Source organism: Macaca nemestrina, chromosome 2 (assembly GCF_043159975.1).
Source record: "Macaca nemestrina isolate mMacNem1 chromosome 2, mMacNem.hap1, whole genome shotgun sequence".
In the NCBI taxonomy this organism is placed as follows: domain Eukaryota; kingdom Metazoa; phylum Chordata; class Mammalia; order Primates; family Cercopithecidae; genus Macaca; species Macaca nemestrina.
Genome location: NC_092126.1, coordinates 109,573,961 through 109,589,799, shown reverse-complemented (window position 1 = coordinate 109,589,799; position 15,839 = coordinate 109,573,961). Strand labels below are relative to the sequence as shown.

The 15,839-nt window shown below is 41.7% G+C and overlaps 1 protein-coding gene across 1 annotated transcript; it reads left to right on the top strand.

Moving 5' to 3' along the window:
• The first annotated feature begins 438 nt into the window (after positions 1 to 438).
• On the top strand, positions 439 to 6,999 carry LOC105480349 (C-C motif chemokine receptor 1). Its single transcript, XM_011739034.2, has 2 exons — positions 439 to 593; positions 4,405 to 6,999. Exon 2 carries the CDS (start codon positions 4,416 to 4,418, stop codon positions 5,481 to 5,483), a length of 1,068 nt encoding a protein of 355 aa, XP_011737336.1. The 5' UTR covers positions 439 to 593; positions 4,405 to 4,415; the 3' UTR covers positions 5,484 to 6,999.
• Positions 7,000 to 15,839: the final 8,840 nt, after the last annotated feature.

The window sequence follows — 15,839 nt, the reverse complement described above, 5'->3', positions numbered from 1 at the left end:
GAGCTCCCAGAGGCTGAGGGGTACGGGGTGTCAAAGACAAGCTGCTGCCTCTGTGTGCACCCATGTCAGTTGGTTTTGAGGAACAGGACTCAGGATTGCAGTTTAAATCCTTCCATTCACAATCTTTAAGGAAGAAGAAAAAAAAAGTCCGCCGCTGACTGCAAGAGCTCTATGCCCTGCCCCCATCCCACATATACACATCCCACACTTCAGTTGCTCCAAACATTCTGGGAACATCTCACTGCCACCCACCTCACCCAACTCAGTTTCACCTGCCCCCAATTCCCTTAAGGCTGAGCTCCCAGGGCCAAGACTCAAGAGCCTCAGAGTGAGCAGAGAAAATCCTCGCAGTTAACTTGGCCTCCAGGAAGTGGCCACTGGTGGGCGTTGTGGCCATTCATGAGCACCCAACCACACAAAAAGAAGAACTTTGTCCCCCTTCTTGTCATTTTGAAAGACTGTGAAACTGGAGTCAATTCTCCATCATCACACAGGAAGCTGAGCACTTCCCACTTGGTCAGGACCTTGAATTCATAAAAACTCGGAAAGCCCCAGAAACAAAGACTTCACGGACAAAGTCCCTTGGAACCAGAGTAAGTGGCACTTGTTTTCCTGTCTTATCTGTTACTGTGGAGGGCAGTCTTGATCAAAGACATGCATGCAGCTAGGGGCTCCTCAAAGGTGAGGGGAGTTCTTTGAGGGCCGGGCAAATGTCTAAGTAGCCCATGGATGCGTCTCCAAGGCAATTAATACTGTAGCAATACTGAGAATGATGGATTTATAAAGCTGGGTGCTCAGATGAAATATAGGCTTTTTTTGCTAAAAAGGAAGCTTACTTGAAGGATTGGCTGTTGGTTACTGATTAAGAAAGTCAGTCAGTACTAAGGGACAAAAGGTGTTTTCTGTGGAAACCTATCCAACAAGAAATTGCTTGGGCAGGCGCAGTGGCTCACGCCTGTAATCCCAGCACTTTGGAGGCCGAGGCGGGAGGATCACGAGGTCAAGTGTTGAATCCGGGAGGTGGAGATTGCAGCGAGCTGAGACTGTGCCACTGCACTCCAGCCTGGCGACAGAGCAAGAGTCTGTCTAAAGAAAAAAAAAATTACTTGCCAAATCCCTCCATGTAAAGGAAAACCAAACATGGTGTATGAAGAAATTAAAGCAAAAGGGAAATATTAGTTAGAAAAATCTTGGCAGATGCAAGGATGATTTGATACTGAACCTATCTCTTAAGAAGACTAGAACCAAGGATCCTCAAAATCGGCACTGCTGTCTTTGGAGGAAGTAGGCTTTCACTCACCCAAAGGCAAGGAGCTGGCCAGGTGATCTTGGGGGGCATCAGTTCTGCTCTACTAACAAAAACACAGGTCAGGATTTTGTTCTGAAGATAGAGGGGCATGGTGGCTCCTTACAGGTATCTACTTCATAGGTGATCTTGGTGGGTCCCAGATTTCAAAGAAGAGATGGAAACTCCCAGAAGTTTGCATAGCCTACCACCAGGCTATGTGCCACTCACTGATCGTTTAGTTCCCGCACCGAGCAGTGGGACAGTGCTGGCTGGACTGTTCAGAATGTGGGGCCTGGGCAGTGATGTGCTTGTAAATGTTCAACAACTGACTCTTTTGAAGAAAAGATCCCTGCTTTATAACATTTGTTGATTTTCACGGTATAAATGCTCCCACCGTGGTCAGTTTCAAGCTACCAACATGCTGAATGTGGAGTGGGGAAGAGATGCCCGCGATTGGCATTTATGAACCAGTGCAAGCCAGCCAGCACACCATCGGCCTGGGTGTCTTTCACCATCACCGATTGCTCTATATCTGCTCAGAGACTTCACCAACTGCCAGGCTGGAGGACACTGGCCGTGGAGGGTCCAGGATCCAGGGCTATAGCTGACCACTGTGCAGTGGCCTTGAGGCAGACTTCTGCAATAGAATACAGCAGGGCTAGCAGGTTAGATGGCAACACGGTCCTTTGCTTTCTCTTGTGGGGCCGCACCCCAGATCACCTCCCTTTAGGAACAGCATGCCTTGGAGTGGTTGCCTGGTGCTTAACAAGTTGGGGAAATAACAAATGGGTTGGAGGTAGGGGGAGTATGGAGGTGACTCGGTTTAAAATGCCACCTGACAATGTTGACCCCACTTGCCTTCAACTTTGCCAAACCTTCCCAGAAACTGGACTCATGGGGTCAGCCTCACACTAGCTGCTCTTCATGCTTTCCAAGCTGTTTGCTTATGTCCACTGTTAACCTGCCAGCCCACGGAAAAGTGCTGACTACCAAACTGAACTGTCTGCCCTCATCAGCAATAGCTGTGGTCACAGAAATTAGAAAGTGCCAACACAGCTTTGTTAGTGACCGGTAGCCTGACTCTCTCCAGAAAGAAGGCTGATTGGATCTCTCTGGAGATGGAGGAGTGGGCCAAGGGATGGGTTTGATGAAAAATGAAAGCTCCTCACTTCCCACTCTAATAGAGTATCTCCCCTTCCAGTCAGGGTGACCTATACCCTCCATGTGCCTTCATCTCCTTTACAATGGCTATTGAAAAAATGTGAATTGTGTAAGCAGGAAACATTCCTTAAGGAGAGTAGAAGGAAGAACACCAGAGACGCAGGTTTAAGATAGAAATTATAAAGTAGGTGCCACTTACTTTACTGATCAGTATTTGAGTCAAATCAATTTAGATTGGTGGCAATAGATTGACAATTTCAAATGTCATTCACATGGAAGGGACCATCATTGTCCACCGTTACCAAGAAAAATCACTTTCTAGATTAACTACAAAGAGATTTGGCAGGGGGGTGGGGGACAGGGTATACCAGCCAGCCAGGGACATCCTGGACATTGGTGCCTGGGACGCACTGGTGGTGACAGGCCTCAGGGAAGGGCTCCTGCAGGGAAGGAGGTCTCTTAGGGAAGGTCCCCAAGAAAAGTGCCCTGGCCTGGCCCTTGCCAGGTGGTGGTGGTGGGGATGATGGTGGCACTTTTCTCATACATTACTTCACAGCAGCCCTACAAGATAAGAGTTGCTTTCCCACATTACAGATGAGGAATGAAGCTCAGAGAGGTAAAATAATTTATCCAAGGTCACAAAGCTCGTAGGTTACACCAAAGCTGATACTTCATTTGGGGAGGCATCTTTAATAAGCAATTGGACAGGATTCAAAAAGTGTGCCGAAAAAGCAGGGACTGGGAGAAGTCCTACAAAGGCAACCTACGGAGTGATTCTTTTTTGTTTCATTTTTGTTTGCTTTAAGGCATCCCTGGGTAAAAATATCTAAGAGCTTATCTCAGCAGAATTCAGCTAGTCGCTGTGTAACATCACCTCATAGCTCCAGATCATTCTGAACTCTTCCTCCCCTGACGCCCAGTTTTCTCTTTTTCTGACCACGTTATCTCCCTCCTCTCTGCCTGCACTTTCCTCTCCTTTCAGAAGGTCTGCAGAGTGACCTTAGACCTAGTGCCACCTAAGCGCTGTGCAATGTGGGTCAGGCTCAGCCCACTCTGGTGCCCTCAGTTTCCTCATCTCCAAAATAATGGGATTGACCTACTAGGATTTCACTATGGCAACACCACTGGTGTTTGGGGTAGAATGATCTCTGCATTGTAGGACATCCTTGGCCCTGCCTACCAAATGACAGTAGCGTCCCCCAGTTTTGGTGACAACAGCAACAAATGCCCACACATTTCCAAGTGCCTCAAGGGTACTAGGTCACTCTTGGCTGAGAATCTTTTTAGACCAAAAGCCATGAAGATCTGTTTGTATCTTACTCTGAGCCAGGACCATTTTCTTTCTCAGAGTCCTTTTTTCTTTCACAGAGTCCACAGTGCAAAGTCACCGCTCAGTGACAGTGACAGGAAAGCGTAGTGGTGTCAGGGCTGGGCATAAGAGTGATGCACACCTGGGTTTGAGCTCCAGCTCTGTTCTCACAAGAGGTGTGTCCTTGAATATGTTTCCTAACCACTCTGAACCTCTGTTTCATCACCTCTTAAATGAGAACAATAATGGGACCCCTCCAGGGCTCTTTAACCCTAAGTCCAATGCCTAGCCCATGGGGGTGCTTAGGAAGTGTTGGTTATGAATAGTGTGGTAAGGTCTCCCTCTGGCTTTCCACCCACTGAACTTATCTCTTACAAAACTCTTTGCCAAAATGATTGAATCAATGATTTGTACATTCATTTGCTTATTGCTTCCACTCTCTGTTAGACTGCAGTTTCCTAGAAGGCAGAGAGGACCTAGGTTTCTCTAACACTCATTTTCTCCCCAAGGCATGGTACACAGAAGGCACTCAATAAACATGTATTGAGTGGCTGAAGAAATGTCCCCACTCCCTTGTCTTTACTGTCCAGTGCCCACTGCCTTTAATAGCAGAGTAAAGACAATTTTTTTTTTTTTTAACCTGTAGGAGAAGCCGGGATGGAGACTCCAGACACCACAGAGAACTATGACATGATCACAGAGTTTGACTATGGGGATGCAACTCCATGCCACAAGGTGAATGAGAGGGCCATTTTGGCCCAACTGCTGCCCCCTCTGTACTCCTTGGTATTTGTCATTGGCGTGGTTGGAAACCTCCTGGTGGTCCTGGTCCTTGTGCAATACAAGAGGCTCAAAAACATGACCAACATCTACCTCCTGAACCTGGCCATTTCTGACCTGCTCTTCCTGTTCACACTGCCCTTCCTGATCTACTACAAGTCGACAGATGACTGGATTTTTGGTGATGCCATGTGTAAGATCCTCTCTGGGTTTTATTACACAGGCTTGTACAGCGAGATCTTTTTCATCATCCTGCTGACGATTGACAGGTACCTGGCCATCGTCCATGCCGTGTTTGCCTTGAGGGCACGGACCGTCACTTTTGGTGTCATCACCAGCATCATCATTTGGGCCCTGGCCATTTTGGCTTCCTCGCCACTCATGTACTTTTCCAAGACCCAGTGGAACATCGTTCGCCACAGCTGCAACCTTCACTTTCCTTACGAAAGCTTTCAACAGTGGAAGCTGTTTCAGGCTCTGAAACTGAACCTCTTTGGGCTGGTGTTGCCTTTGTTGGTCATGATTGTCTGCTACACAGGGATCATAAAGATTCTGCTCAGACGACCAAATGAGAAGAAATCCAAAGCTGTCCGTCTGATTTTTGTCATCATGATCATCTTCTTTCTCTTTTGGACCCCGTACAATTTGACTGAACTTATTTCTGTTTTCCAAGAATTCTTGTTCACTCATCTTTGTGAGCAGAACAGACAATTGGACCTGGCTATGGAAGTGACGGAGGTGATCGCCAACATGCACTGCTGTGTCAACCCAGTGATTTACGCCTTCGCCGGTGAGAGGTTCCGGAAGTACCTACGGCAGTTGTTCCACAGGCGTGTGGCCGTGCACCTGGTTAAATGGCTCCCCTTCCTCTCCGGGGACAGGCTGGAGAGGGTCAGCTCCACGTCTCCCTCCACAGGGGAGCATGAACTCTCTGCTGGACTCTGACTCAGACTACAGGAGGCCAACCCAGAACCAGCAGGAGTGACCTGCCAGGCACATTGAGCCAGCAGCCTGGCTCTCCCAGCCAGGTTCTGACACTTGGCACAGCATGGAGTCACAGCCACTTGGGATAGAGAGGGAAAGTAATGGTGGCCTGGGGCTTCTGGGGCTTCAGTCTCTTCCATGAACTTCCCTGGTAGAAAGGAGATGAATGAGCAAAACCAAATATTCCAGACACTGGGACTAAGCGTACCGGAGAAGGGCTTGGACTCAAGCAAGATTTCAGATTTGTGACCATTAGCATTTGTCAACAAAGTCACCCATTTCCCACTATTGCTTGCACAAACCAATTAAACCTAGTAGTGGTGAATGTGGGCTCCATTCAAAGTGAGCTCGTGAGCCATGGGAGACACTGATGCATGAGGAATTTCTGTTCTGCCATCACCCCCCTACCCTCCCACTGCCAAAGATCTTGGAAATAGTGATTTCCACAGTGACTCCACTCTGAGTCCCAGAGCCAATCAGTAGCCAGAATCTGCCTCCCCTCCACTCCCACTGCAGGATTTGGGCCCTTGGAATCCTGGGGAACAAAGAACTAATGATGGAATAATTGAGACCTAATGAGAAATAGAAATGGGGAACTACTGTTGGCAGTGGAACTAAGAAATCCCTTAGGAAAAATTTTTATATCCACTAAAATTAAACAATTCAGGGAGTGGGCTAAGCATGGGCCATATGAATAGCATGATGTGCTTCTTAAAATAGCCATAAAGGAGAGGGACTTATCATTTCCATTTACCCTTCTTTTCTGACTATTTTTCTGAATCTCCCTTCTCTTCAAGTTGGGTCATATATTGGTGGATTCTAACGGCTTTATGGCAGCAATTAGTAACAGGCAAAAGGAACCAGAGTTGGTTTCCCTTCTGTTTGTTCTTCATCTAAGCCTTCTGGTTTTATGGGTCAGAGTTCTGACTGCCACCTTGGACTTGTCAGCAAAAAAATGACCTGCTGTGTAAGCTGACAGTATTTGTAGCTGATGGGGGTTGGGCGGAAAGTGTCTACTAGGAAGATGCCTGCCCTTGCAGGAGGGTGGGGTGAGATTCTGTGCTGATGTAGGAGTCCGAGAGGGCCCTCAACTCAAAGGAGCTTATTTATCCAAAATGTTCTGGATGCGTCATCTCTAACCAAGGACCCCCTATTTATCATGCCTTTGTTCTTTTTTCCCTCAGATGTATATTTCTTTAAAAATCATTTTCCTAATAACAAAACTTAATTCTAAAACAGCTTAAAAATACAAAGAAAAAGTCCCAAACACTGACATTACCTACACTTCCACTATCCAAAGACAAAATTGCCCACTATGCATTTTTGGGTGTATTTTCTTTTAGTTTGTTTTTTGTTCAGTGCATATTTATGATAATAACAAAGATGGACTTCAATTGTACCCACTGCTCTGTTGTTGGTTTTAATTAGCAGCAAGTTGTGATCACTTTCCCAGGTCAATAAATCATTTCAAAGCATGGTTTTTGGTGCCTGCACTGAAGTCTATGGCAGGGATGCACCCTAATTTACTCCACCCATTTCCCCGCTATTGCTTGCACAAATCAATTCAACACAGCAGTGATGACTGTGGGCTCCATTCAAAGCAAGCTCTTGAGCCATGAGAGACACTGATGCATGAGGCATGTCTGTTCTTGCAGGGTGCTCAGCTCAGTGAGCCAGACAGACACAGGGATGCCAACAGGGTCCAGGCAGCATGGCAGGGGGTTGGGGGGGACTACAGAGCTCAGGGTGCCAAGGCAGTAAAAAGGAAGAAGGAATCATCAGTCAGAAGGCACCCTAAGCTGACGGGTGTCCCACCTTACAACACAGTAACACCATTGGACTGAGTTTCCTCCTTTGTGGACACTAGAGCTTCACTCTTACCAAACCACCCACCCCCTTTAGTGGGAATTATGTTCACATGTGGTCTCTGTACAAAGAAGCTGGTGTCATGATGGTCTCGAAAACTTTTGTCTGGGATAGAGGAGGTCATGCTACCTGGGCTTACACCCCCACACAGAAAATATAGACAAATACAGGCTATGGAGTCCAGGTGGATGTCAGCTTTCCAGTTGTAAACCCACCAGCTCTCTCAGTGTGTAGAAAGGAGGCTTAACTGAATTAAGACATATTTGTCTACTGCTTTAGTAAAATAAAACTGCATCAGAAAACATTTAGTCCACAGTGAAATCATAACGTGGAATATTTCACAAGATCCTCCAGTTCCATTTTGAAGTAATACTTGTTTTTCCCCTTATTACAAAGGGAATTTCTAGTTGTAGAAAACTGGAAATAGCTAAAAAACACAAAGGAGAAAAATGAAAGCAACTGCAATTCTCCTCCCCAAATATAACCTCCCTTATACTACTGTTTTAGTACATTTCCTTCTAGTACTGTTTTCTAAATGCACACACATACATAGACAATCACACTTAATATTTTGTGTGCCTGTAACCTTGTTAATGTTTGACACATAGTAAGCACTAAGTAAATGCTGGCTAAGTGAAGCTCAATTTCTGAGCTCCAATTTCCTCATTTATAAAGTGAAGAGGAGCCTAGTATCTACCTCATGCTGTTCTGAGGATTAAATAACATAAAGTTAGGGAAATTGGGCAGTATTCCTCCAACATTATCCAATAAGACTCCTGCCAGCACCTTTCCTTGGTCACTCAAGACATTCCAGCTCCTCCTGACTGCCTCCCCCACCCCTCCCATGCCCTGGTCCTGTGCTAATGGGGTGCAGCCCCAGACTCATCGCTCTTGTTGTCCCCATTGCTTTTTCGATTTCATCCTTACAGAAAGACTGCCAGAAGAGCACAAAGAACTCCCTTCTCTCCTATCCAGACTCACCAGTTGTCAGCATTTTCCCATGTTTGCGTTAAATTCATCATTCTCCAGATGATAGATTAGATATATACCCGCATACGTATCTAGATCTAGATGCTAGATATAGATAAATAGACATACAATGCTATTTTTTTCTCCACAATCATTTGAGAGCAAGTTGCAAATACAATGCCTCATTATCATCATTACCCTCAGAATGTTTTTACTACCAACAAGGATATTCTCCCACATAACCGAAACAGGAAACTGGTACGGACACAATATCACCATATTATCTGTACCCCTGTTTCCAGTTTTGCCCACTTTGCCAATAATGTCCTCTATAATCCCAGGGTCCAGAAACGCTTGTTTTACTCAGTTGTCTGCTCCTCTAGTCTCCTTCAAGAGCAGTTTCTCAGGCTTTTCTTGTCTTTCAAGACTTCAGCATTTAAGAGCAACACTACAGTTACCTGATAGACAATGATTCCTCAATTTGACTGACTGATGTTTCCTTAGTTCCAGGTTATGAAACTAGGGCAGAAATCTCACAGAATGGTTGCTGTGTTCTCAGTGCATAATATCAGAACACACCTGATGCCAATCTTCCCCACAACTGGTGATGTTAAACTTGATCAGTTTCTTAAGAAGGTGTCTACCAGTTTTTGCCACTGTAAAGCATTTTGTACTTATTACTTAATAAGTGAGAATTATTAGTTCACTTCCTTCTGAAAAGTGAGAGCTTCTCTTTTCCTCCTCTTATTTATTACTTGTATCAGCAGGATCTCATGGAGTTCTTTTTAATTCAGTGGAATATAGTTTAATGTTGTCTTTATTTTTATGCACAAATTGCCCCAAATTTATCTCATGGGAGCTGGATCCTATGTCCTTTTGTTCTGTCTCCATTGTACTTTGAGCAATCCCTCCCTCTTTGGCAAAGAGGTTCCACATCTGTCTTGTATTTTCCCTGCCCCGGTTAAGGGAGGAGACCACCCCTCATATCGTCTTATGCCCAATTTCTGCCTTCAAAGAAAGAAGAAGTAAAAACTAAAAGGCAGAAATGAAATCCACAGGCAGACAGCCCGGCGCCGCACCCTGGGCCTGGTAGTTAAAGATCGACCCCTGACCTAACTGGTTGTTATCTATAGATTACAGACATCGTATAGAAATGCACTGTGAAAATCCCTGTCTTGTTTTGTTCCAATGTAATTACTGGTGCGTGCAGTCCCCAGTCACGTACCCCCTGCTTGCTCAATCAATCACGACCCTCTCACATGCACCCCCTTAGAGTTGTGAGCCCTTAAAAGGGACAGGATCCTTGAGGAATCGCCATACTGTTTTCCATAATGGTTGAACTAGTTTACAATCCCACCAACAGTGTAAAAGTGTTCCTATTTCTCCACATCCTCTCCAGCACCTGTTGTTTCCTGACTTTTTAATGATTGCCATTCTAACTGGTGTGAGATGGTATCTCATTGTGGTTTTGATGTGCATTTCTCTGATGGCGAATGATGATGAGCATTTTTTCATGTGTCTGTTGGCTGTATGAATGTCTTCTTTTGAGAAATGTCTGTTCATATCCTTTGCCCACTTTTTGATGGGGTTGTTTGTTTTTTTCTTGTAAATTTGTTTGAGTTCTTTGTAGGTTCTGGATGTTAGCCCTTTGTCAGATGAGTAGATTGCAAAAATTTTCTCCCATTCTGTAGGTTGCCTGTTCACTCTGATGGTAGTACCATATGACCCAGCCATCCCATTACTGGGTATATACCCAAAGGATTATAAATCATGCTGCTATAAAGACACATGCACACGTATGTTTATTGTGGCACTATTCACAATAGCAAAGACTTGGAATCAACCCAAATGTCCATCAGTGGCAGACTGGATTAAGAAAATGTGGCACATATACACCATGGAATACTATGCAGCCATAAAAAAGGATGAGTTTGTGTCCTTTGTAGGGACATGGATGCAGCTGGAAACCATCATTCTTAGCAAGCTATCACAAGAACAGAAAACCAAACACCGCATGTTCTCACTTATAGGTGGGAACTGAACAATGAGATCACTTGGACTTGGGAAGGGGAACATCACACACCGGGGCCTATCATGGGGAGGGGGGAGGGGGGAGGGATTGCATTGGGAGTTATACCTGATGTAAATGACAAGTTGATGGGTGCTGACGAGTTGATGGGTGCAGCACACCAACATGGCACAAGTATACATATGTAACAAACCTGCACGTTATGCTCATGTACCCTAGAACTTAAAGTATAATAATAAAAAAAATTTTTTTTAATTAAAAAAAATTTAAAAAAGGAAATCCATATATTGAAAAAAAAAAAAAAGGGGGGACAGGAATTGCTCACTCGAGGGGCTCGGCTCTTGAGTCAGAAGTCTTGCTGATGCACCCGGCCGGATAAACCCCTTCCTTCTTTATTTCGGTGTCTGAGGAGTTTTGTCTGAGGCTTGTCCTGCTACATGGTCACAGAAAGACACATCTCCAAGCAGACTGTCTTTCTGTAGTGGAAACTAATATTTAGAAACCAAGATTTGAGAGCTAGATGTGCTCATTGTTAGTGGAGTACTATTGTTTTTGGGTCTTCTCCATGGGCAGAGCTAGGAAAAATATGTATGTATGCATAAATACAGTAACACACACACATACACACACAAGCATATCTATCTATCTAATCTATCACATGTAAAGTCATGCGTTCACACCAGTACCTTCAATGACGATCTTACATAGCATTGTTCTTTCTACTTTTCTACTTTTTTTTTTCTTTTTGAGACAGAGTCTCATCTGTTGCCCAGGCAGAAGTACAATGGCGCCATCTCAGTTCACTACAACCTCCGCCTCCCGGGTCAAGCAATTCTCCCGCCTCAGCCTCCCATGTAGCTGGGATTACAGGCACCTGCCACCATGCCTGGCTAATTTTTGTAGTTTTAATAGAGATGGGGTTTCACCATCTTGGCCAGGTCGGTTTTGAACTCCTGACCTCATGATCCACCCGCCTTGGTCTCCCAAAGTGCTGGGATTACAGGCATGAGCCACCATGCCTGGCCTCTTCTACCTTTTCATAGTTGAAACTGGCTTCTCTTGCAACAAGAAACCTGGTTCTCATTGCTGTCAATGTACTCCTTTTTACATAATCCTTTAGTGAGTAATCACAGTTCTGAATAGGCCAGCCTAATGCCTAACTGCTGCCAATGATGACAGACTCTACACCAGTTGAGTACCCCTCAGCCCTTTGGCTCAGGCTCCAGCATGTGAACTGCTCTACACAGTCTTGGCACCAGGGTGAGGATGAGACCTTTTACCTTCTTAAATTTTTCATTTTTTCCTTTTAAAAAAATCCACATATCCCCGATCTGCTTCCCACCTCAACATCATAGGCACAATTTAAAGATTTTATTGACCTTTTCAAAGAAACAGCTTTTGTTTCATTGATTTCTTTTCTGGTCTTTCTTATCTCTTTTCTTCTGCTTACTTTGGGTTCATTCGATTTTGTTTTATTTTGGTTTTGTCTAGTTTATCAAAGTAGAAGCAGCTATGATCATTTATTTAAACCTTTCTCCTTCTCCAGTATCGCACCTAGAGCTATAAATGTTCCTCTAAGGACTGCTTTTGCTCCATTCAACAAATTTTCATATATTATCTTTTTATCTCATTCAGTTCAAAATAATTTTTAATATCCTTTTGTATTTATTTGCCTATAAGTTATTTAAAAGTTTATCTGCTTCTGAAGATTTGTGGATTTTTCAGATATATTTGTTATTAATTTCTAATGTAATTCTGCTGTGACTTACATGATTTGAATAATTCTAAATGTACTGAGGTTCCTTTTATGGCTCAGAGAATGAGCTATATTAGTAAATGCTCTGTGTGTATGTAGTCTAGATTGGTTAATGTTCCATGAGCACTTGAAAAGACTATGTGTCTTGCATTATAATGTTTAATAAATGTCAATTGGGTCAAGTTGGCCAATAGTGTTGCTCATATCTTCTATTCAATACTAATTTTTTGCCTCATTGTTATATCAGCTAGCTCAATAGAACAATAAGCTACCTTGTTAAAATATTTAATTATGATTATGGATTTGTTTGCATCTTCCTTTATTTCTGTCAGTTTTTTCTTCATATTTGTCCTAACTCTATTATATGAAAGACATATAAGACTGTTCTGTCTTCTCATTGATTCCTTTGTCATTAAGAAATATATCCCTTTATCCCTGGTAATAGTTCTTGTCTAGAAGTTTACTTTTTCTGATATTACCACCATTCTAACTTTTTAATGCTTATTCTTAGCATGGTACAGTTGTTCATCCTTTAATGATGGGAATATATTCTGAGAAATGCACTCTTAGATGATTTTGTCATTGTGTGAACATTATAGAGTATACTTACACAAACCTAGATGGTATACCCTATTACACACTTATGCTACATGGCATAGCCTATTGCTCCCAGACTACAACCTTGTATAGCATGTTACCGTGCTGAATACTGTAGCCAATTGTAAGACCATGGTAAGTATCTGTGTATCTAAACATAGAAAAGGTACATCTAAAATACAGTATAAAAGATTTTAAAAAGGTACACCTGCATAGGAGACTTACCATGAATGGAGGTTGCAGGACAGAAGCTGCTCTAGGTGAGTTACTGAGTGAGTGGTGAGTGAATGTGAAGGCCTAGGACATTATTGTACATCACTGTAGACTTTATAAACTGTACACTTAGGCTACACTAAATTTATAAAAAACAATTTCTCCAGTGGTAAATTAACCTTAGCTTACCACATCTTTACTTATAAACTTTTTAATTTTAAACTTTTTGACTCTTTTGTAATAACACTTAGCTTAAAACATGCATTGTACAGTTATACAAAAATGTTTTTCCTTTATATTCTTATTCTATAAGATTTTTTCTATTTAAAAAAAATTTAACATTTTTATTTTTTAAACTTTTTTGTCAAAAACCAAGACAAAAACACATACTTTAGTCTAGACCTACACAGGATCAGGATCAGCATTATCACTGTCTTCCATCTCCACATCTTTTCCCACCGGAAGGCCTTCAGGGGCAATCACAGGCATGGAGCTGGAATCGCCTAGGATAACAATACCTTCATCTGGACTTCCTCCTGAAGGACCTGCCTGAGGCCGTTTTACAGTTAACTTTCTTTTTATAAGTAGAAGAAGTGCATCTTAAAATAACAATAAAAAGTTCAGTATACTGAACACATAAGCTAATAACATAGTCATTTATTATGATCAAGTATTATGTATTGTATATAATTGTATGTGCTCTATTTTTATATGGCTGAAGTGCAGTAAGTCTGTTTACACCAGCATCACCACAAACACGGGAGTAATGAGCTGCGCTGTGATGTTACAACAGCTCTGATGTCACCAGGCAATAGGGATTTTTCAATTCCATTATAATCTCCTGGGACAACCTTGGGATAATCAATCCATCATTGACTGAAAGGTCGTCATGCAGAACATGACTGTATATCTTTTTCAGCACTTTTATTTTTAAATATACGTTGCTTTTGTTTTTTAATTTAAAGGGAATCTCTCATAGAAAGCATGGGGCTTAACCTTCTTTCTTATCCAGTCTGACAACCCGTTTCACTTGAATTATTTAGTCTATTAACATTTTATATAATGATTGATATTATTGAGTTTAAGTCTACTATGGTACACTTTGTTTCCTATTTGTCCTATTTGTATTTTGTTTTCTCTATCTCTTTTTTTTATTTTTTGATTATTTGAAAAATGTTTAATACTCTATTTCAGTCCCTCTATTGACTTTTTAAGCTATACCTCTTTATATTATTGTTTTAGTGATTTTCTGTAGGGATTTCAGTATGCATCCTTCATATATCACAGACTATTTAGGATTAAAATTGTGCCACTTCATATAAAATGTAAGAAACTCCTCCCATTCTCTCTATTGTTATCATATATTTTACATTTACATATATAGAAAACCTCATAATACAATGATATTATTTTTATTTTAAACAAATTCATTTTTTAAAAATATCAAGACAAAAACTATAATCTTTTATATTTATCCAAGTTTCTATCTGGTGTCAATTTGCCTTAGCCTGAATAACTTCTTTTACTATATCTTGAGCATGGGTCTGTTGGCAAAGGATCTGGTAGTTTTCACTTATTTGAAAATGTCTTTATTTTACCCTCATTTTTGAAATGTATTTTTCCAGAAAGAGCATTCTGAATTGGCAATATTTTTTCTCAGTCCTTTAAATAAATCATTCTACTGTTATCTGTACATCATTATCTCTGATAAAAAGTTAGAAATTACTTGTATCATTGTTACCTCCTGTGAAACATGTTATTTTTTTCCTCTGGCTGCCTTTAATATTGTCCCTATCCCCCCCCCCCCCTTTTTTTTTTTTTTTTTTTAGCATTTTTTGCTTTATTTGTGTCTATTATGCTTGGTGTTTATGAAACATTGAATTTTAGGTTGATTTTCCCCCAATTTGAGAAATTTGGGGTCATGATTTCTTCAAATACGTTTTTTCCCTGCTCAATTCTCTCTTTCTCTTCACCTTCATATATACCATTTTTACAGTGGGCCCCCCTTAACTGCCTTTTTGCTTTCTGCACTTTCAGTTATCCCTGGTCAACCACGGTCTAAGAATATTAAATTGAAAATTCCAGAAATAAGGAATTCATACATTTTAAATTATGCACCATTCTGAGTAGTATGATGAAATCTTACACTGTATTGCTTCATCCTGCCTGCACATGAATCACCCCTTTTCCCCACATACCTACACTTTATTTGTTACCTGCCCCTTAGTCATTTAGCTGTCTCAGTTATCAGGTTGATGCTTGTGGTATTGCAGTACATGTGTTCAAAGGACCCTTTTTTAACTTAGTAATGGCCCTAAGAGTAGTAATGCTGGCAATCTGGATATGTCAAAGAGGAACTTGAAAGTGCTTCCTTTAATGAAAAAGTGACCTTGGTGTTCCTTGACTGGTATTTGGCACTATTAGCAGTTTCAAGCATCCACTGAGAATTTCAGAACTTATCACCCATGGATAAGGGTACTTTACCTTTATTAGACTGCTTAATTTTGTTTCAAAACTTCTTTTAAAACTCATTTTTTACAGCAATTTATATTCATTTCTTGACCTTTCTTCTATTGTCTCTACTATGTTGTTAAGACCCAAGACCCTCCAATTTATTTCAGATACTGTAATTAACAGTTCTAGAATTTCCATTTGGTTATTTTATATAGTTTCCATTTCTCTACTGAAATTCCACATCTGTTCATTCATTATGACCATTTAATTCTTTAAGTCCTTGATTATAATAGTTGATTTAAAGTCCCTAATTGCTAATTACAACTTCCCAGTCATCTTGGAGTCTGTTACCTTGGACTTTTTTTTAGAATTATGGCTATAATTGTTTTTATATCAATTACTTTTTATTGCATGTCAAGCATTACAGGTGATA

Bases quoted from the DNA above. Each gene is read 5' to 3' on its own strand.
- LOC105480349 (XM_011739034.2), top strand. From the start codon at position 4,416: ATGGAGACTCCAGACACCACAGAGAACTATGACATGATCACAGAGTTT.